At 41.7% G+C, this 23,057-nt stretch overlaps 2 protein-coding genes across 5 annotated transcripts in view; both read left to right on the top strand.

Annotated features, from left to right (window-relative positions):
• LOC118371692 (zinc finger and BTB domain-containing protein 16-A-like) overlaps nucleotides 1-18,230 on the top strand; it is a 41,119-nt gene extending 22,889 nt beyond the window's left edge. For all 3 annotated transcript variants that reach the window (XM_052467645.1, XM_052467643.1, XM_052467644.1), the window contains 3 exons: nucleotides 13,081-13,251; nucleotides 14,634-14,801; nucleotides 15,009-18,230. In XM_052467645.1, the coding sequence (XP_052323605.1) occupies nucleotides 13,081-13,251; nucleotides 14,634-14,801; nucleotides 15,009-15,238 (569 nt within the window). In that variant the 3' untranslated portion in view covers nucleotides 15,239-18,230. The remainder of the gene's footprint in view (nucleotides 1-13,080; nucleotides 13,252-14,633; nucleotides 14,802-15,008) is intronic.
• Nucleotides 18,231-18,507: 277 nt separating this feature from the next.
• On the top strand, nucleotides 18,508-22,898 carry LOC118371693 (G protein-activated inward rectifier potassium channel 3-like). 2 transcript variants are annotated; one of them, XM_052468867.1, is made up of 4 exons: nucleotides 18,508-18,727; nucleotides 19,955-20,103; nucleotides 20,222-21,317; nucleotides 21,534-22,898. In XM_052468867.1, exons 2-4 carry the CDS (start codon nucleotides 19,957-19,959, stop codon nucleotides 21,875-21,877), a joined length of 1,587 nt encoding a protein of 528 aa, XP_052324827.1. In that variant the 5' UTR covers nucleotides 18,508-18,727; nucleotides 19,955-19,956; the 3' UTR covers nucleotides 21,878-22,898. The 2 variants fall into 2 exon arrangements, with proteins under 2 accessions (XP_052324827.1, XP_052324828.1); XM_052468868.1 differs by lacking the exon at nucleotides 18,508-18,727 and having other exon boundaries at nucleotides 19,892-20,103.
• The last annotated feature ends 159 nt before the right edge of the window (nucleotides 22,899-23,057 follow it).

The following is a 23,057-nucleotide window of genomic DNA, read 5'->3' as shown; positions in this document are numbered from 1 at the left end:
CACCATCTCCGCAAGGAGAATGGCGCTCGTTCTCTTCTCTTCCAAAACAAGGAAAAAAGAAAAACCAAAGTGACTGAGCCTATCTGGTACAAACACAGAGACAGGAACAATCACCCACGAAAACACTCACAGAATATGGCTGCCTAAATATGGTTCCCAATCAGAGACAACGATAAATCTCCTGACTCTGATTGAGAACCGCCTCAGGCAGCCATAGACTAATTAGTCACCCCACAAAACCCCAAGACAAAAAACACACCACAATAACCCATGTCACACCCTGGCCTGACCAAATAAAGAAAGAAAACACAAAATACTAAGACCAAGGCGTGACAATTCTATTATAGAATGTTGTGTGTGCTGAATTTGCACATGCAAGCCAAGCGCCACCACTACTATCAGTAGCACTGTTAAAGCTGTGCAAAAAAGTTAGTAAACAAGCACACACCGGCCAGGAACGATGTGTTTACAATACCGCCTTGGTGAAAATAGACCAAGTTATTATTTATTTTTTATTTATTTATTTAACCTTTATTTAACCAGGCAAGTCAGTTAAGAACACATTCTTATTTTCAATGACAGCCTGGGAACAGTGGGTTAACTGCCTGTTCAGGGGCAGACTGACAGATTTGTACCTTGTCAGCTCGGGGGTTTGACCTCGCAACCTTCCGGTTACTAGTCCAACGCTCTAACCACTAGGCTACAGGGTGAAGCACATGAGCTACTAGGTATTCATCCACTTGGCATTTTTCCTATTTTATTGCCTTACAAACTGAAATTAAAATAGATTTTTGGGGGGTTTGTATCATTTGATTTACACAACATGCCTTCCACTTTGAAGATGCAAAATATTTTTTATTGTTAAACAAACAAGAAATAAGACAAAAAAAATGGAAACTTGAGCATGCATAACTATTCCCCCCCCCCCACCCCCCAAAAGTCAATACTTTGTAGAGCCCCCTGTTGCAGCAATTATAGCTGCAAGTCTCTTGGAGTATGTCTCTATAATCTTGACACATCCAGCCACTGGGACTTTTGCCCATTCTTCAAGGCAAAACTTTTCCAGCTCCTTCATGTTGGATGGGTTCCGCTGGTGTACAGCAATCTTTAAGTCATAACACAGATTCTCAATTTGATTGGGATTTGACTAGGCCATTCCAAGACATTTAAATGTTTCCCCTTAAACCACTCTAGTGTTGCTTTAGCAGTATGCTTGGGGTCATTGTCCTACTGGAAGGTGAACCTCCATCCCAGTCTCAAATCTCTGGAAGACAAACAGGTTTCCCTCAAGAATGTCCCTGTATTTAGCTCCATCCATCATTCCTTCAATTCTGACCAGATTCCCAGTCCCTGCCGATGAAAAGCATCCCGACGCTGCCACCACCATGCTTCACTGTGTGGGTGGTGTTCTCTGGGTGATGAGAGGTGTTGGGTTTGCACCAGACATAGCATTTTATTTTATGGCTAAAAAGCTACATGTTAGTCTCATCTGACCAGAATACCTTCTTCCATATGTTTGGGGGAGTCTCCCACATGATATTTGCTGAACACCAAACGTGTTTGCTTATTTTTTTCTTTAAGCAATGGCTTTTTTCTGGCTTAAAACGGTCCTATGGACAGATACTCCAATCTCCGCTGTGGAGCGTTGCAGCTCCTTCAGGGTTATCTTTGGTCTCTTTGTTGCCTCTCTCATTAATGCCCTCCTGGCCTGGTCCGTGAGTTTTGGTGGGCAGCCCTCTCTTGGTAGATTTGTTGTGGTGCCATATTCTTTCAATTTTTTAATAATGAATTTAATGGTGCTCTGTGGGATGTTCAAAGTTTCTGATATTTTTTTATAACCCAACCCTGATCTGTACTTTTCCACAACTTTGTCCCTGACCTGTTTGGAGAGCTCCTTTGTCTTCATGGTGCCGCTTGCTTGGTGGTGCCCATTGTTTAGAGGTGTTGCAGACTCTGGGGCCTTTCAGAACAGGTGCATATATACTGAGATCATGTGACACTTAGATTGCACACAGGTGGACTTTATTTAACTAACTATGTGACTTCTGAAGGTAATTGGTTGCACCAGATCTTATTCAGGGGCATTGCAAAGGGAGTAAATACATATGCACGCATCACTTTTCAGTTTTTTATTTTAATATTTTTTTAAACAAGTTGTTTTTTTTTCATTTCACCAATTTGGACTATTTTGTGTATGTTCATTACATGAAATCCAAATAAAAATCCAAAATAGGTAAAACACCAAGGGGGATGAATACTTTTGCAAGGCACTGTACACTTAGTATTACCTTCTTAGCTACAGTATACATATCTCCCTGGCATATTACATCATTTATGCAGCAGCGTACAGTACATTTTTGGATTCACGTTGTTGTGCTGTGCTTGAACAGGAAAGTGGCGAGGTGGTTCTTCCAGGGTAAATTTAGTCATTAAAGAGAAAGATGCTGGATTTACAATTCTGAGTTGAATGACCATTCAAAACATATTTTCCCAGTTTGAGCTGTGCATTTCTGACTTCCCAGTTGCAATGCTTGCAGTTAGCCACTGTCACGGATTCCTTGTAAACCACTCATTGTTGAATTTGCAATCTCCAAACTTTTGTGATATGTTTATGTCCAATGACCGATGAGCACCAATACGTTTTATCTATATTTTCTCTTCATTATTTCTCTTCATATGACAAGGATTAAAAAGGATTTGCCAGTAGACTTGATTCATGATGATGACTGCTAACTAAGATTGTGAAAGTAAATCCAATCAAAGCTACTGTACATATAACGTGATTTGACTGACTTTCTATGGCCAATGAACTTGAGCCTTCTTGGAAGAGCACTTGTAATATAGCTTTATGGCAGCACCCAAAGGGCTGAAATGTTGGATGTCCACCCTTTCTAAGGACTTAAACCTGGGATTGAGTAAGGTCCCCATGAGTGACAGAACACTGAGCCAATTACGGCGCAATGCTCCTATTTTCTGCTGGCCCGCCCCACCACCACAGAAAGCACTCCGCTAGGCTGAAACACCTGTATTTGGAGCTGCCTTAATCAAGAAAACAAAAAAGAGACCATGTTTCTATGTGGCTTTGTTAGCTCAATTATATATATTTTTTACATTGTTTGCAAACTGATATGTGACACGTATTAATGCCAAAATCACATTCAAAACAGGCAAGCCCCCCCAATTTGTATATATATATATATATATATATATATATATATATATATATATATATACTTTTTTAACAAAAGAAATAGTCTCTGCCCCACCTGCCCTGAGTGACAGGTTGCCACTGTACATAACCCCTATTATACAGAGAACACATCCTACTCCATCACACGTTATTGTTTATTCAATACTGCCTCAGTGCATAATGAAATAGACCTCATCTAATTGTGCAATAATTATTGTGCAAGCTGCTTTCACAATAATGAATATGTAATCGGTTGAAATGTATACCCCTTATTCCACTTAGAATAGCTAATCAGTGGTACAGATCTTCATCTACTGAGTCATACTGTACTCTACTTACACCCCAGTCTATTTTGCTGGCCTCTAGCTATTTTGGGTTGTGTACACAGTACACACTGCCTAGTGCTGGCCTCTACTCTGTCTGGTGAATGCTATTGGGAAAATGTTTGAATCCAAACTATAGATTGGAGACTGCAGGTGACCTCAATGAAATGGGCCATGGAAGATGGAATGGTGGTTAAACACCAGCAACGTATCTCTTGTTGCATTAATTATTGAGCTGGTTATTCCTCTCTCTGGTAGATTAGCAGTCTGCTGACCAGTGGCTGGCCTACTTGGAATCATCTGAGGTCCTGTATTTTTTTATTTTACCTTTATTTATTTATTTATTTATTTAACAAGTCAGTTAAGAACAAATTCTTATTTTCAATGACGGCCTAGGAACAGTGGGTTAACTGCCTGTTCAGGGGCAGAACGACAGATGTGTGTACCTTGTCAGCTCGGGGATTTGAACTTGCAACCTTCCAGTTACTAGCCCAACGCTCTGTCTTTAGGCCTGTCATAACATTTAGCCTACGGGAACCCAGTCTGAACTAAGTGAGCAAAATTGGTTGTAAAACATCTTTCCTATGTCTTTTCAATGTCTTTGTTAACCACAAAGACATATTTCCAACATATTGAGCTCATAGGGAAGGCACTGGGTTTTCCCCCTGCAGGTCTGGTGCTCATTGCTCAGTGTAATGTACATAGTGTATATGTGTAACTGGGTCACAGGGGCAGCTAGTGAGTGAACATGCTCAGGCAAGCCATACTTGGAGTTTTACTCATAGCACCTTCATGTTGAGCCAATCAGTTATAGCTCCTTTCAGTGAATCTGACTTAATCCAATAAACATGCTCTATGAAGAGTGTGACATAGTACTTACAACTCTTTCACCGTTCTTAAGAAAATTTGCTCTATAACCATTCACATCTTCTTTTGTATACTGATTTAAAGGAGCAGTCCATGGTTGCTTTGTAGTGGAGTTATGGTGAGACCTGCACAGAAACGTGCTGTTAACACAGACAAATGAGATTAGATGGAGATCTGTGGTGAACTAAACCTAAAGACAGAGAACGTTGCATAGATCTGTATAAACATTATGCAATCCCTTGTTCAATTTGTACTGGGGTTACTGTAGGATTCTCAGGGTGAGGAAACTATGGTTGGTCATTAGAAAAGGAATAGGCTTTGCTTATTTGTGAATGGAGTGATTAGTTTGAACACTTCACCCCAAGGAGGACCATGATTCAATCGGGTTGCCTAGAGACATATTTTTGTCTGTTAAGCCACTTCGTCTGTGTTCCCTGCCTTAGTTGGACTATTGACTGGCTGTTAAATGCTCCCATGTCATGTTCTGATCTGATGTCTAATCTGATGAACGATTGACGTTTAATTAAACTACCAGGCTGATATTCTCTTCCCTTCTCCTAGCTAGACATTCTCCTGGCTCCTTTTTTTTCAGATTGGAACATAGGAACTCTGGAATTAGTTTAGTTCTGTGTACACTGTCTAAAGTTTACCGAGAGAAACTCAACTAAAGTTAAATAATCTTTCTCTGTGGAATGTCTGCAAGGTCCCTCCCCTGTGTGACTCAATAGTGAGGCACAATGCTCAGTCAGCCATCCAGCCTTTGAGGAATACCATTGATTACATGGTGTTTACCACATTGAGGACCTAGGGTCAAGAGGTCAGAACACCAAATCCCATTCCCTTTGTCTGGTTTAAGGTTGAGAAATCAGGGTGCAGTGGGGGCAGTGGGGGCTGTGGGTGCAGTGGGGGCAGTGGCATGCCTATTGGAGATTGTGTTTTCTTCCAGAAGGGCTACTCTGCACTAAGGAGGAAAGCCTTCTAGAAAAGGCTGCTGTGAAAGCAAGTGTTTTTGTGTGAAAATGAACAGGGTGCACTGGTGCAGGTAGTCATCAAACTAATGAATGTCAGCATATATTATTATATTATACATACTGTTTGTGCTGCACTTCTGACTCTGTCACTTGTATCTACTGCTTTTATTTAAGGGACGACATTGCCTTGCAAAAGTATTCATCTCGTTGGAGTTTTGCATATTTTGTTGCATTACAACCTGTAATTTAAATGTATTTTTATTTGGACTTCCTGTAATGGACATACACAAAATAGTCCAAATTGGTTAAGTGAAATGAAAAAAAAAGACTTATTTAAAAAAAAATATATATATAATAAAATAATTAATAATAAAATAATAATCCTTCACATAATTAGTTAAATAAAGGCCACCTGTGTGCAATCTAAGTGTCACATGATCTCAGTATATATTCACCTGTTCTGAAAGGCCCCAGAGTCTGTAACACCACTAAGGAAGGGGTACCACCAATCAAGCGACACCATGAAGATGAAGGAGCTCTCCAAACAGGTCAGGGACAAAGTTGTGGAGAAGTACAGATCAGGGTTGAGTTATAAAAAAATATCAGAAACTTTGAACATCCCACGGAGCACCATTAAATCCATTATTAAAAAAATGAAAGAATATGGCACCACAACAAACATGTCAAGAGAGGGCCGCCCACCAAAACTCACGGACCAAGCAAGGTGGGCATTAATCAGAGAGGCAACAAAGAGACCAAAGAAGGCCCGTGGGAGACTCCCCAAACATATGGAAGAGGGTACTCTGGTCAGATGAGACTAAAATGTAGCTTTTGGCAATTAAGGAAAATGCTATGTCTGGCGCAAACCCAACACCTCTCATCACCCGAGAACAATGAACCATGGTGGTGGCAGCATCATGCTGTGGGGATGTTTTTCATCGACAGGTACTGGGAAACTGGTCAGAATTTAAGGAATGAAGCATGGCGCTAATAACAGGGACATTTTTAGTCTTCCAGAGATTTGAGACTGGGACAGAGGTTCACCTTCCAGCAGGACAATGACCCAAAGCATACTGCTAAAGCAACACCAGAGTGGTTTAAGAGGAAACATTTTTAAATGTCTTGGAATGGCCAAGTCAATGCCCAGACCTCAATCCAATTGAGAATCTGTGGTATGACTTAAAGATTGCTGTACACCAGCGGAACCCATCCAACTTGAAGGACCTGGAGCAGTTTTGACTTGAAGAATAAGAAAAAAAACATTTGCTAGATGTGCCAAGCTTATTATTATTGTTTTTTTCACCTTTATTTAACCAGGTAGGCTAGTTGAGAACAAGTTCTCATTTGCAACTGCGACCTGGCCAAGATAAAGCATAGCAGTGTGAACAGCCAACACAGAGTTACACATGGAGTAAACAATTAACAAGTCAATAACACAGTAGGAAAAAAAGGGGGGGGATTCTATATACATTGTGTGCAAAAGGCATGAGGTAGGCGAATGATTACAATTTTGCAGATTAATACTGGAGTGATAAATGATCAGATGGTCATGTACAGGTAGAGATATTGGTGTGCAAAAGAGCAGAAAAGTAAATAAATAAAAACAGTATGGGGATGAGGTAGGTAAAAATGGGTGGGCTATTTACCGATAGACTATGTACAGCTGCAGCGATCGGTTAGCTGCTCAGATAGCAGATGTTTGAAGTTTGTGAGGGAGATAAAAGTCTCCAACTTCAGCGATTTTTGCAATTCGTTCCAGTCACAGGCAGCAGAGAACTGGAACGAAAGGCGGCCAAATGAGGTGTTGGCTTTAGAGATGATCAGTGAGATACACCTGCTGGAGCGCGTGCTACGGATGGGTGTTGCCATCGTGACCAGTGAACTGAGATAAGGCGGAGCTTTACCTAGCATGGACTTGTAGATGACCTGGAGCCAGTTGGTCTGGCGACGAATATGTAGCGAGGGCCAGCCGACTAGAGCATACAAGTCGCAGTGGTGGGTGGTATAAGGTGCTTTAGTGACAAAACGGATGGCACTGTGACAAACTGCATCCAGTTTGCTGAGTAGAGTGTTGGAAGCAATTTTGTAGATGACATCGCCGAAGTCGATGATCGGTAGGATAGTCAGTTTTACTAGGGTAAGTTTGGCGTCGTGAGTGAAGGAGGCTTTGTTGCGGAATAGAAAGCCGACTCTTGATTTGATTTTCGATTGGAGATGTTTGATATGAGTCTGGAAGGAGAGTTTACAGTCTAGCCAGACACCTAGGTACTTATAGATGTCCACATATTCAAGGTCGGAACCATCCAGGGTGGTGATGCTGGTCAGGCGTGCGGGTGCAGGCAGCGAACGGTTGAAAAGCATGCATTTGGTTTTACTAGCGTTTAAGAGCAGTTGGAGGCCACGGAAGGAGTGTTGTATGGCATTGAAGCTCGTTTGGAGGTTAGATAGCACAGTGTCCAAGGACGGGCCAGAAGTATATAGAATGGTGTCGTCTGCGTAGAGGTGGATCAGGGAATCGCCCGCAGCAAGAGCAACATCATTGATATATACAGAGAAAAGAGTCGGCCTGAGGATTGAACCCTGTGGCACCCCCATAGAGACTGCCAGAGGACCGGACAGCATGCCCTCCGATTTGACACACTGAACTCTGTCTGCAAAGTAATTGGTGAACCAGGCAAGGCAGTCATCCGAAAAACCGAGGCTACTGAGTCTGCCGATAAGAATATGGTGATTGACAGAGTCGAAAGCCTTGGCAAGGTCGATGAAGACGGCTGCACAGTACTGTCTTTTATCGATGGCGGTTATGATATCGTTTAGTACCTTGAGCGTGGCTGAGGTGCAGCCGTGACTGGCTCGGAAACCAGATTGCACAGCGGAGAAGGTACGGTGGGATCCTTAGATAGGCAGGGCAGGATGAATATAGGTCTGTAACAGTTTGGGTCCAGGGTGTCTCTCTCTTGGGGATCTCAGACGATATTAAAGAGAGGTTGAACAGGCTGGTAATAGGGGTTGCGACAATGGTCGGCAGATAGTTTCAGAGATAGAGGGTCCAGATTGTCAAGCCCAGCTGATTTGTACGGGTCCAGGTTTTGCAGCTCATTCAGAACATCTGCTATCTGGATTTGGGTAAAGGAGAACCTGGAGAGGCTTGGGCGAGTAGCTGCGGGGGGGACGGAGCTGTTGGCCGAGGTTGGAGTAGCCAGGCGGAAGGCATGGCCAGCCGTTGAGAAATGCTTGTTGAAGTTTTCGATAATCATGGATTTATCGGTGGTGACCGTGTTACCTAGCCTCAGTGAAGTGGGCAGCTGGGAGGAGGTGCTCTTGATCTCCATGGACTTCACAGTGTCCCAGAACTTTTTGGAGTTGGAGCTACAGGATGCAAACTTCTGCCTGAAGAAGCTGGCCTTAGCTTTCCTGACTGACTGCGTTTATTGGTTCCTGACTTCCCTGAACAGTTGCATATCGCGGGGACGATTCGATGCTATTGTAGTCCGCCACAGGATGTTTTTGTGCTGGTCGAGGGCAGTCAGGTCTGGAGTGAACCAAGGGCTATATCTGTTCTTAGTTCAGCATTTTTTGAACGGAGCATGCTTATCTAAAATGGTGAGGAAGTTACTTTTAAAGAATGACCAGGCATCCTCAACTGACGGGATGAGGTCAATGTCCTTCCAGGATACCCGGGCCAGGTCGATTAGAAAGGCCTGCTCACAGAAGTGTTTTAGGGAGCGTTTGACAGTGATGAGGGGTGGTCGTTTGACTGCGGCTCCGTAGCGGATACAGGCAATGAGGCAGTGATCGCTGAGATCCTGGTTGAAGACAGCGGAGGTGTATTTGGAGGGCCAGTTGGTCAGGATGACGTCTATGAGGGTGCCCTTGTTTACAGATTTAGGGTTGTACCTGGTGGGTTCCTTGATGATTTGTGTGAGATTGAGGGCATCTAGCTTAGATTGTAGGACTGCCTGGGTGTTAAGCATATCCCAGTTTAGGTCACCTAACAGAACAAACTCTGAAGCTAGATGGGGGGCAATCAATTCACAAATGGTGTCCAGGGCACAGCTGGGAGCTGAGGGGGGTCGGTAGAAGGCGGCAACAGTGAGAGACTTATTTCTGGAGAGAGTAATTTTCAAAATTATTAGTTCGAACTGTTTGGGTATGGACCTGGAAATTATGACATTACTTTGCAGGCTATCTCTGCAGTAGACTGCAACTCCTCCCCCTTTGGCAGTTCTATCTTGACGGAAGATGTTATAGTTGGGTATGGAAATCTCAGAATTTTGGTGGCCTTCCTGAGCCAGGATTCAGACACGGCAAGAACATCAGGGTTAGCAGAGTGTGCTAAAGCAGTGAGTAAAACAAACTTAGGGAGGAGGCTTCTGATGTTGACATGCATGAAACCAAGGCTTTTTCGATCACAGAAGTCAACAAATGAGGGTGCCTGAGGACATGCAGGGCCTGGGTTTACCTCCACATCACCCGCGGAACAGAGGAGGAGTAGTATGAGGGTGCGGCTAAAGGCTATCAAAACTGGTCGCCTAGAGCGTTGGGGACACAGAATAAAAGGAGCAGATTTCTGGGCATGGTAGAATATATTCAGGGCATAATGCGCAGACAGGGGTATGGTGGGGTGCGGGTACAGCGGAGGTAAGCCCAGGCACTGGGTGATGATGAGAGAGGTTGTATCTCTGGACATGCTTGTTGTAATGGGTGAGGTCACCGCATGTGTGGGAGGTGGGACAAAGGAGGTATCAGGGGTATGAAGAGTGGAACTAGGGGCTCCATTGTAAACTAAAACAATGATAACTAACCTGAACAACAGTATACAAGGCATATTGAGAGAGACATACAGCGAGGCATACAGTAATCACATAGAGACATATCCTAAGAGACTTGCAGCTGAATAGGTGAATAGTTATGCACGCTCAAGTTTTCAGTTCTTTTGTCTTATTTTTTGTACAATAACAAATATTTTCCATCTTCAAAGTGGAAGGCATGTTGTGTAAATCAAATGATACAAACCCCCCAAAAAACTATTTTAATTCTTGTTTGCAAGGCAACAAAATCTGAAAAATGCCAAGGGGGGTGAATACTTTTGCAAGCCACTGTATTTGTATTGGTGCTTCTTTAATTGTCTTTCAATGAAGTAGAGTTGTTACTGGTAACTAGTGTATTATTCAAAGTGTTGTCACTGGATGTGGGACTGAGATCATTGTTAAGCGAGAGCATTTGTTTTGACAGTTTTACATTATTTTCATGGCAGTGGGATGAGAGGGTATTGACTGAGCATCTGAGTGTCTAGAAGCAGGAAATGACAAGCAGAACAAGAATGAATCCAGACTGTTTAATGGTTTAGTTATCAAAATAGGCCGAACACAGACTTATGGGAATGGTCATTAAATTTACATTTTGAGAATGAAGGAATGAGAAGATTTGAGGAATGACAGCCCATGTCAGAATGTTGATACTGAGTGAGAAAATGTACTAAGGAAAACATTTGATCATACAGAAGTAACTGATGGTGCTGTATCACTTGGGGTCTCCTCCAGCATGTTGGAGAAGAGTAGAGAGCACTCCCCCTGCTGGCTGCATTGAGATTGTATGGCTTGACACGTGTCTTAGATTATTGTTCATGTTGTACCACCGTATAAAGCAGCACAGAATGGATTCAGTCATTCCTAAAGGTCTTTTTGCTTTTTAGGATACATCTCTATTTAGCCTAGACTTTTGGTGCATTCCAGTCAAGGCCCTTCTTCTTTAGAAATAATCAGAAACCAAAGAAAGTAGATAGTCAGCTGGACAGTGAGACTTGACAGAGAAACGTTTCTGTCTAGTTAGGGTTTGGGGCGGTACATGGAAGATCTTTTGTCCATCAGTAAAACATTGTGATCTGTGGATGAGAAAAACCCTGATCATTAAGCTTATACACAAAGCCTGGAAGTGTAGGAGTTGCATGAGGAGCCTATGACTAATGGGCCGAGCCATTGGGGGTCTTTACCACATTGTGTTTCTATTGTGAAGATAGATGGCCACTGGAATAAAGCTAGTGAACAGGTGCAGTGCATTTCAGTAGGCTCGCTTTCTGATGTATGGTGTGGAGTGGAGAACATCTCTCATCTTCTCTCTTCTTTGTTAATGAGTAGAAATAATGCTAAATTCTCCTAGTGCCGTTTAGGGCAAACCACAGCAAGCTCATAGCCTACTTTAATTCCATCAAGTCCCATGATCAATATCTAATAACGAGAGAGAAAATAAAAATAACACAGATGCATGTAATCTTAGAAATATTCTGAATATTAGTAACACAATTCATCCTATAAATGAGGCCTGATGTAAGCTAGGCCTTTCACGTTGTGTATTCCCAGTCATTTGTGAAGAGGACCACGTGTAATGTGAGGCACTAAGATACTGACTCCTTCAGAGTAGGTTATGTAGTGATTCAATAAGTGAAGTGTATCTATGAATCATCATGACTAAAATAAAAGGAAAATGTTGGAGAATTTTTTTAAATGTATATTGCAGGAAAATGGTAAACAATAGAGAGATAATATTATTTATTGCTAAAATTAAATTAATGATTGAATATAAATATCCTTGTCTGTTAACTTGATTGAACTCCAAACACTGTCTGAAAATCTCCTGTCTTAGTATGAGTGTGCTGTATCTCATTCCCTGCACTAATTCCAATTTAATTGCCAGTTGCCTCAAGGCACTTCAATAACAGTAACAAATGATTTGATTTAGTGGACCTCATCAGACTGCATTTTAAATGCAACTCAGCAACCCCACTTGAATTCCAATGAAACGCTGGCATAGCCTCCTGTTTACTAATGATCCACCGTTGGAGATGTCTGAGTGAATCCCAGTCGTGAGCAATGGGACCTGCGTTGTAAATGATCCTCAACCCGAGCAGACAGAAATACCGACCTCATAACCCAACATTAACCACCTCTCTGCAAGACTCGTACATTATTATCAATGGAATTGATTACTGATGATTCAGTCCTACCTCACATTTGAATTTTCATGAGCGGGATAAGCAAAGGGGTCATTGAATTGTGATAAGAAAAAGTAAGAACCCTGTATATTGTGTGTGAGAATTTAATGGTGGTTCTTCACAGATCCTGTGTGAGTAAAACTAGCCTGTGTTTCCCTATCTGTATTCCACTCCACTCTCAGCGCAACAGGAGAGCAGCCCCAAAGTGATGCCAGGTCACACACGGGATTAAAAGGATTGTGTTTTTCCTGCAGTCCTGCCTTTAATGGCTTGATATCGCTACTTAACATTCAGCACATAGCTCATAGTGTAGGCATCGTTCAGGGTGGAGCTGCTATCAGCCTCTCTCTGTGAACAGACACAGAGGACTTCAGAGGCTGCTGGAGCACAGGCTTGATGGGGATTGAAAATAATAATTCCTCTTTTAACATCCCATAAGGAGAAGGCATTGATTATGTGATTGACAGTTCTAGCATCCTGTGTATTGCGTAAAAAATACATCTCTCAAAGACAATGACTTCCAAGTCAACGTCAATCAGAAAAGTGTATAAAGTCAAACTGAATGTATTTCACGCCTGTCAGGGGGGTTAGTTTAGGTAGAAACACTTTGCTCTTTGAAAGAAGTGTTCTCCTCAGAACACTCAGAGTCTCAGGCTCAGAGTTGAGTGACCCAGTTTCCCCACTGAGTGTATGTTTGGTCCTGAAATAACTGTGTCTGTGTCTCTGTGTGGTCTCCAGGGACAGACATGGCAGTGTTCTGTCTGCTCTGTGCCAAGCGGTTCCAGACCCAGAAGGCTCTGCAGCAGCACATGGAGGTTCATGCAGGGATGCACAGCTACATCTGCAGCCACTGTGACCACCCCTTCCCCAGCCACACCACCCTCAAACGCCACCTGCGCTCACACACAGGTAAGGACTGCATCGGTGTCCATTGTCATCTTCATCATCCCCATCATCATCATCACAACTACTGTTTTCATCATCATCATCACTGTTTTCAACATCACCATTACCACTGTTCTCATCATCATCGTCACTGTTTTCATCATCATCACTGTAATCAACATCATCATCATCACTACTGTTCTCATCATCATCATCATCGTCATTACTGTTTTCATCACAATCATCGTCATCACTGTCATATCCATCAACATCATCGCCTACTCACAACACACAATCCAAAGCTGCAATGAGATTCCCATAAACCTCAAGCCTTTAATCCTTAAATACCTTGAACTACTACTTCTCTCTTGGCACTAGACTGAAGTAGCATAAGACCAGAGTTTTTCAATTGCAGTCAGTTTCACTAATTTGATCATGTCTACATTCACTTAACGTTAATAAACTCTGCAAATGATTCACTTTGCTGATGACAGCAAAGCTCCAATATGGCCAGTATTATGTTTGAGGCTATTTTATCTGGTGGATGTTTTTAGGTTCTTAGACACAGCCTTCTAGGCCCCTGCGATTCATGTCTGTCATTTCTACTGCAGTTCACCCCAAATGACAGAGCAAACCGAAATAAATATCTAAAGAACAGCAAATGTCTGTGTTATTCTCTGAGAGTTAGTCAGTGGTGCCCTAAGGGTGGGGGAGAGGGAGGGGGAAGGGGAGGGGGAGGGACATTTTTACTGAAAGGTTGCCCCCTTCTTCAGATCCACGTCTATATTGAATAAAAACATAATTGATATGAAGAGACAGAAGGGAATCGGAGTTTGCCCATCGTTGTGTGTCTTGTTTATACCACGGTCATCTTGGTAGTGTCATTGTGTAAATGTCATGTGTCTTGTAGCATGGGGGGCTTTGTGAAGCACCAGGCTATAATGAGCAGTGCAGTGTATTGTCCCACTTGGCTGTTGCAGTGGACACTGAGCTAATGAGACACATAGGTCATTGCAAATGACTCAAAGCCACAGCCTCAGAGAGAGATGGATTAACTATGGAGAGACCCAAATGTCTGGAAGACTTCTATTAGCTGTCAGCAAGCAGCCAGATGGAGTGACATTATTATCATAACATTATTATATACAGTATATTATATTATATTATTATTATATATATCTGAAAGCACAATCTTTTTTTCAGCCTGATATGCAAAAATGTTCTGTTTTGTTCTGTACAGCTACATCTATCATATGCAAGTAGTAGTCACGTTAAAATAAGTCTTTGATACTGTTTCTTTGCTGATGAGCGGAGGCCTACCTGAACCGTTTGATACTGTTTAGCATTATGACACCTGTGATGTGTGTCCAACCTTTACCCAACCTGTGTCTAACCTGTGTCTTCAGGTGACCACCCGTTTGAGTGCGAGTTCTGTGGGAGCTGTTTCCGGGACGATGGCATGTTGAGGGGACACAAACGTATCCACACGGGAGAGAAGCCTTACGAGTGTAACGGCTGTGGCAAAAGGTTCAGCCTCAAGCATCAGCTGGAGACCCACTACCGCGTGCACACAGGTTAGAGAGCAGTGTCTGGCCGTAATAACACACACACTATCAAGTCAGAACAGTGCAAGGTCATAATGACAACACACTCACACGTCAGATTGTTTTGTGTTCATGACAGCAGACACACAGGTCAAACCAATGTGTGTCAGATAGTACCACTGGTTTTAGCATATAGTCAAGGAAAGGTTTCACGACTATGCTGTTGTATTCCTATAGGCGAGAAACCATTTGAGTGCAAGATCTGTCACCAGCGATCCAGAGACTACTCTGCCATGATCAAGCACCTGCGCACCCACAACGGAGCGTCGCCCTACCAGTGTACCATCTGCCAGGACTTCTGCCCCAGCCTGGCAGCCATGCAGAAACACATGAAGAGCCACAGACCCGAGGATGTGCCCCCGGACTGGAGGATAGAGAAGACCTACCTGTACGTATGCTACGTCTGAGCAGGTCTTAGACACTAAGACACACTATCCTAGGAGTGGACAGGTTTTTCATCGTATTCTTTCCTCTAAAGAAGAGTAAGTTGATCATTTCTGTGGTTTGATTGGTTTTATCACTGCGTATGTGTTGAAGACTGAAAGACGACTGGTCAGGTTACCACAGCAGTGAAAGTGTTATCTGTTATTACATCAAACCTGCGTATGTGTTGAAGACTGAAAGACGACTGGTCAGGTTACCACAGCAGTGAAAGTGTTATCTGTTATTACATCAAACCTGCGTATGTGTTGAAGACTGAAAGACGACTGGTCAGGTTACCACAGCAGTGAAAGTGTTGCACTAGAAGGGATATTGAGTTCTATCTGCTGTAACTGTGATTGTGAGATGTAGAACCCAACTTCTCTGGTATAATTTGCAATACTATACTACATAGATTGATTGAGATAAACAATAATTTCCTGGCTTATTATTTCCTGTTATAGATTTTTTTGGTTGTTGTTTGTTTTCTGCATGTTTTACTTGAATGTTGTCCATATGCTTGATTTAATTTGTGTCTTGTTTTTCAGTGCACATATTACGCATAGGATTTTCCTTACCTGTCAGTTAGTCTGTCTGCTCATGCTGATTGACAAGCATTAAGGTGCAACAGGTTTTGATATTTATGTTGTGCATCGTTTTTGTTACCAAATAGGTGTTGGTTATTTTGACCCAACCTCAAGGCCGTTTATTTTGTTATTAGAATAAGTGCTACCTCTTCAATCTTCAACTTTTGCACAGAGGCAATAGCACATCTTAGAACTGGTGTTTTTCATCGTGTTTTCATCCATCATCTGTAGCTTTAACTTCAAATGCCTTTTATATTGGCGAAGCGGCTTGAAATGTTCTGAGAATCAATTCATGGAATTGATTCGGATGGTTGCCTGTTGGGTGGAAAAAAAGATTTGAAAGTCTTTAAAGTGACTTTTATGTGTATCATTTTTTATAAGTTGAATTATAGCAGTCTGTTAAATCACAGAATTCGATTTTTCTCTAAGTGATGAAAAAGACATAATCTGAATAAAAGTGTTGGCTTTTTTACTAAACGTGAAAAGATTATTCTGTAAAGTTAAATGGCTAAAAGCAGGTTATCGTCAGTTGTCTGTTGCTGTAAATGTGATTGTATCTTATTTCTAGACGAGAGCCAGATGAGGGATTCTCTGATTTAAAGATGTTGTATTTTTGTATTACAGTGATCTGCAATTTGTTTACATTTGATTTAGGAAACATCTTTTCTTGTGTGTTTTGTAAGTCTCTGGAGTCTGATTTGAGTAAGAGCCCTCCCTGTGCCTCTTTTATAAATGGAGAATAGATGTGCTGAATACATGAACACAGTACATGTATGTTGTATTGATCGTTGTTGTTCCTGGTTGTTTGTTTATTGCTAGTGAAGAAATGACTTTCACTGCCATGCCGTAGTAGACCCTATTGTCTAAACATTGTAATTTGAAGCAAGATACTTCTAATGACTATGGTATTATATGCCCCAGGCACCTCATGCCTCAAAGCAACGAGTGAGATTTTCTTTCAAAATGTTCTGTCATGTCAAAGGAAAATTTGGATTGTGAATTCATCAAATGGGAAAAATGCACAGACAACACAGAATACATAGTGGTATTGTTAATCATCTTTATAAAGCTAAACGTTGGGCATAATATGGGTCTAACACCCATACATTTTACATTCTAGAACAAACAGCCAGCACTCAGTGCCATGAAAACTATTAAAAGTATCAACTCAGCTTCACTGTACTGCTTTCTATTCTATACTGAACAGAAATATAAACGCAACATGCAACAATTTGAATGATTTCACTGAGTTACAGGTCATAGAAGGAAATCAGTCAAATACATTCATTGGGCCCTAATCTATGGATTTCACATTGCTGGTCAGGGGCGCAGCCATGGGTGGGCCTGGGAAACCATAGGCCCACCTACCTGGGAGCCAAGCCAAGACAACCAGAGGTTTTTCACCACAGAAGGGCTTTATTACAGACATAAATACTCCTCAGTTTCATCAGCTGTTCGGGTGGCTGGTCTCAGACGATCCCGCAGGTGAAGAAGTCGAATGTGGAGGTCCTGGGCTGGTGTGGTTACATGTGGCCTACGGTTGTGAGGCCGTTTGGAATTACTGCCAAATTCTCTAAAACGATGTTGGAGGCGGTTTATGGTAGAGAAATGAACATCCAATTCTCTGGCAACAGCTCTGGTGGACATTCCTGCAGTCAGCATGCCAATTGCATGCTCCCTCAAAACTTGAGACATCTGTGGCATTGTGTTGTGTGACTAAATGGAACATTTTAGAGTGGCCTTTTGTTGTCCCCAGCACAAGGTGTACCCGTGTAATGATCATGCTATATAATCAGCTTGTCGATATGCCACACCTGTCTAGTGGATGGATTATCTTGGCCAATAAGAAATATGTAAATAACACGGATGTAAAACTATTTGTGCACAAAATTTGATAGAAATAAGCTTTTTTGTGCATATGGAAAATAGCTGGTGTCTTTAATTTCACCTGATGAAACATGTACCAACACTTTACATGTTGCATTTATATTTTTGTTCAGTGTACATACACATGCACTATAAGGATCTTAGGATTTCCGTGGTGGACCAAAACTAACAGAGCACTTTGAAAAAAAGCTTTTCTTTGATCTTTCTATGTTGTAACAAAACGGAAGTTGTATTATTTGGTGTGTGTACTATAAGGATGTGATTATCATCATTTAGGTAGATATTATGTAAATGTTTGTCTACCTCAGCACCAGTTCAGTCAGTGCTTGTCCTGGTGTCCAATCAGGGTTGTTCTTCTTGCCATGTGTGTTAAATCCCTTTGCATTACAGCTTTGTAACACTGTGTGTGCAAGTGTTTTCTCAGTGTGGTTTCAGGCACAGCTCTCTTTACGCATCAGTGTTCTGTGGCATGATGAAAAAAATAATAAAACAATTTTACAATGCAGGTCTTTATTGTGTCATCAGTCAAGTAAAGTGAGTTCTTACTGTCTGTTTTTTTCTGCATACTATTTACATGCACTACAGGAAAATGTTCATAATTTGAATATGTTAGAAAATATCCAAATGTAAATCCATAATGGTTGGGTTAATAATAATAATAATAATAATAATACATTTTATTTGCACCTTTCAAAATACACCAAGGAAACATAACATATCAAAAATGAACATAACAATAAAAAGGGTTGTGTTTTCCTGTCTCACTGTAGCATGCAGCTGAAGTCATGACAGGTGGTTTGGTGACCCTTAGTGGCACGATGCCAGACTAACAGCTGGGTGGGTTTGACGAGCTGCTACAGATGAGGGAAGGGATAAGTCGCTGCCTCTCTGCCCTCTCTCCCTCTGCTCTACCACACATACTGTTGTGTCCAACACTAAGCAGAATGGCAGCCATACAGTAACTGAATCCAGTCAATAACAAGAGGGAATTCTTCATCACAGGTACTACCTTTGTTTATGTTCTTGTTTCTATGTTTATTTTTAGGTTTGGGATGTGGTGGTATAGACCATAGCAATGCTGTGTTTACCTTTTAGAATGGAAACTCAGTAAAAATGTAATTCTAACTTACTGAATCAAAAAACAGTGGTGTAAAGTACTTAAGTAAAAATGCTTTCAAATACAACTTAAGTCGTTTTTCGGGGTATCTGTACTTTACTTTACTATACTACTACATTCCTAAAGAAAATTATGTACTTTTTACTCCATACATTTTCCCTGACACCCAAAAGTACTAGTTACATTTTGAATGCAGGAAAATGGTCTAATTCAATATTTATACTTTCACTTTTGATACTTAAGTACATTTTAGCAATTACATTTACTTTTGATACTTAAGTATATTTATGACCAAATACTTTCAGACTTTTACTCAAGTATTATTTTACTGGGTGACTTTCACTTTTACTTGAGTCATTTTCTATTTAAGTTACCTTTACTTTTACTCAAGTATGACAATTGGGTACTTTTTCCACCACTACGAGAAACAAAATAAAATGGAAACACAGCATTGCTATGGTCTATACCAACACATATACTTCCACCAGCAGGGCATAGTGACAAGACAACATGACGTGGATATAGTAAAGAAGCTCCTACTTTGTTTCCAATGATGGAAAAGTCCACTAGTGTATTATGATTGTGCTGACATAGAACTATCCTGTCCTGTTTATGTAGTTGATGAGCATGAGATCCACCAAATGTAATGGAGCCATTTTGAAAAGATGAAAGGTGGGCTAAATTTAGTTACACATGTGCAAAAAGGATTATCTCCTCTGTAATCTCATGAAATCCATGGTCATGCTCTGTAGACGAGCAGATTGATTAAGAGCTGGTGATAATGTAATCTCCTCTGTTTAATTAGTGTGAGCATGGTGGGCAGCTAAAGCAAACCACATTACACACCATCTGGACTGGAGACTGACTGGAGCAGCAGCCCTGCTCTTATCCACCCTCTCCATCGTTCGTTTTTACAACAAGACATAAACAAGGACATGTCAACGCTTGCTCTATATTCTCAGACTGGATACAAGTGTCATCCTGCACACATCATTAAAAACTATTATTGTTAACAGGATTTTTGAACCTGCGCAGGTCATAAACTTTTTTCTAGTTTGTCTTGTTGACGGTATAAACGGTGGACACTCCTGTCGGTTTGTCTCGGTTTCCAGCCATGTTCTCCACGGTGATCTCCAACAGCTGTGCACTCTATGGGGACTATGGCAACTATGGAACTCCCCCATACCCCAGGAAGAACATCAGACCCAGAGCTTCACTTCGACACAACCCATATAACCCATACAGGCCATACCTGAGGAGGGTCAGTATAACATTCCAATATTCACTGCAAAGATGACAGGTTTATTATTGTGTTGTTATCAACATCTTCACTGTTCGATTTCAGATGACACCTTACTGTCTTGATGTCTTCATTGCAGGTGGACACAAGAGTATCTTTAGCCAATCCCAATAAAATATCCAGGACCACCAGTAGGGGTCAGTATGTCACCATGCCTGTTCACCATCCAAAGCTGCATCCACTGCCGGTCAGTCAGAGGATCATCCAATCACAGCACAAAGCAAGACAGACCAGGAGTGCTGAGAGGTTCTCCAGTTATGATACAAGCTCCTGGATTGGGAAAGGCTCTAGTAAACCTAATAGAGGGAAGAAAACACAGAACAAGGCCACATCTTCTTCTTCCAAGAGTACAGGAGACATAAGATACAAGAGTTCCAGTTCTAATGGTCGCCAGCACCATCGCTACTTCACCAAGGATGGCATGTGTCGTGGCTCATCATACAGTTCCAAGAACAAGATGTGTGACCTGATCGGCACCCTGGTGGATCTGAAGTACAGCTGGATCCTATTTGTCTTCACCCTCTGCTACACCGTCACCTGGGCAGCCTTCGCAGAGCTCTACTTCCTGGGTGCTTGGCTGCGTGGTGATATGGAACACATACAAGACCCGCAATGGCAGCCATGCTTTGAGAAACTGGACAGTTTCCATTCGGCCCTCTCTATCTCCATGGACAGCCAAGTCATCAACGGCTACGGCTCTAGAGTGGTCTCAGCCAAATGCATGGACGGGCTGGTTCTCATGATGGCACAGTCCATCATTGAATCAGTGTTAGACACCCTGATGCTGGGCTGCATCCTGGCCAAGCTAGCCAGGCCTAAGAGGAGGCTGCCCACTCTGTTATTCAGTCAGCACTGTGTGGTCTCTGAGAGGGATGAGAGGCTGTGCCTGATGTTCAACGTCAAGACTCTAAAAGAAACACACATGCTGGTGGCAGAGATAAGAGCCAAGCTGATCAAATCTCACCATACCAAAGAGGGAGAGTTCATCCTGTTGGAGCAGAGAGAGCTGACTCTGGGGATGGGGCCAGATGGAGCCAGGCTGTTCACAGTGGAGCCCCAGACCGTGGAGCATGTCATTGATGAACAAAGTCCTCTCTGGGGCATCAGCGCTGACTCTTTAGAGTGGGATACCTTTGAAATTGTGGTCATGGTGGACGGAGCCGTTCAAGACGCAGGTTTGTGCTGAGAGGTGGGGAAATCTGGAGTTGGAAAAAAATAACTGTTTGGGCTATTTCAATCAGCGCAAAAAGGGCACCTGTCATTTTTCAAATGAATGGTTGTGAGTTATTTATATGTTATCATTATCAAAACATGAATAAAGGGACCTACAGTATCCTTAATACCTGGTTTGGACAGCAGATGTATATAATATAATATGTATTTCTTCTCAGGCACAGCCTTCCATGTGAGGACCTCCTACACAGAAGATGAGATTTTTTGGGGACAGCGCTTTAAGTCACACAAGCCACTAGAAAAGAGGGGGATTGGTTCCAATCACAATACCTCTGATAAGAACTATAAGGTCCAGACTGCCACACACAGTGACAGAGAGATGGCAGTGAGACAAAGACATGAGAGATCTCCTGGACACGACACAGACTCTGTCCCCTCCAACATGCCTACAAGGAAAGTACATTACCAGTATTTATCTGATCAAATGTTACTGTGCAACTCAGTCACTAATAACATTGGCACAGGAACTAGGAAACTTAGTAAGAATGAGTTCTTTATATAAATATTGACATTTGACATGTTGGCATAGAAGTGTTAATCAAAGTTTATGAAATCAAGCCACACTGTACATATCCATCAGAAGGTTTATACAATGTAAATAAACAGATGCTGATTACCTATATCTAAAGGTGCCATTTATACATCTAATTGATCAAACTTTCTGAATACTAATTTGTAAACGTGAGAACAGCACTTGTGTGATATACAGTTACAATTATGCTGATTGTATTAGTTCTTATTGGTCTCCTTACAGTATGTGAGAAATAACAAAAGGTATCTCACTGCCCATACATCAAGCTCTCCCAATTAAGATTTAAATGATGAGTGTCATTTAATGATGCTGCCATGTGCTGTGTCGATTTGATAAACGGACAAATGAATGTCAGTATTATTGTCTATTCACCAGCAAAGGAGATATCAAATTCACATACCATCATAGACTCTTGCCAAAGTTTATATTTATGTAAATTTACAGTATGTGTTACAATTCCCTTTAATCAATCCATTATGTTTTTGGATGTAAACCCACACTCATTCCCAGTCTGCATGTCAACACACAGTATTAGTCTGCCACATTCAGACAGACAGACAGACAGACAGACAGACAGACAGACAGACAGACAGACAGACAGACAGACGTATTAGAGTGGGTTTGACTTGGTGGGTTTGACTTGTACATCATTTCATCTGACAGTGATTCAGATGAACCAAAGAGAGGCCGTTTCCGGGATGCTGCTTGGACAGTCCGAGTGTAAGGAATGTTTTCCCTGGCAGTTATCCTCCTCACCTGGCTCTCCCCAGGCCTAATCCCATACCACGCCCATGGGAGACAGTGCATATCAAAGGTACCTTCTGCTGGCTGCCATTCTAAATGGCAGATTAAATCTACAATTTTTTATGAGGAACAGCTTGATGTTCTCAACTTAAATAGATGAGACTGGATTAATTAAGCTTGCTGTAAGGTAGAAGATACATTTTCAAAAAATACTTCTTATCCATACTTAACTGTAAACAGATAAAAAAAAGTCCAAATTGTATCATGTTTTAATTATCATATTTATTTGTATATCCTTATCAAATAAAATATGATTCACTCAAAAAAAATGTAGTCAGTTGGTTATTTTTTGTATTGCACCTGATGCAGAGTAAATTGTATATACTGTAACAGGTATCCAGAAATA

The sequence above is a fragment of the Oncorhynchus keta genome, chromosome 18 (genome assembly GCF_023373465.1).
Source record: "Oncorhynchus keta strain PuntledgeMale-10-30-2019 chromosome 18, Oket_V2, whole genome shotgun sequence".
Taxonomy (NCBI): domain Eukaryota; kingdom Metazoa; phylum Chordata; class Actinopteri; order Salmoniformes; family Salmonidae; genus Oncorhynchus; species Oncorhynchus keta.
This window is presented reverse-complemented; position numbering and strand designations above follow the sequence as displayed.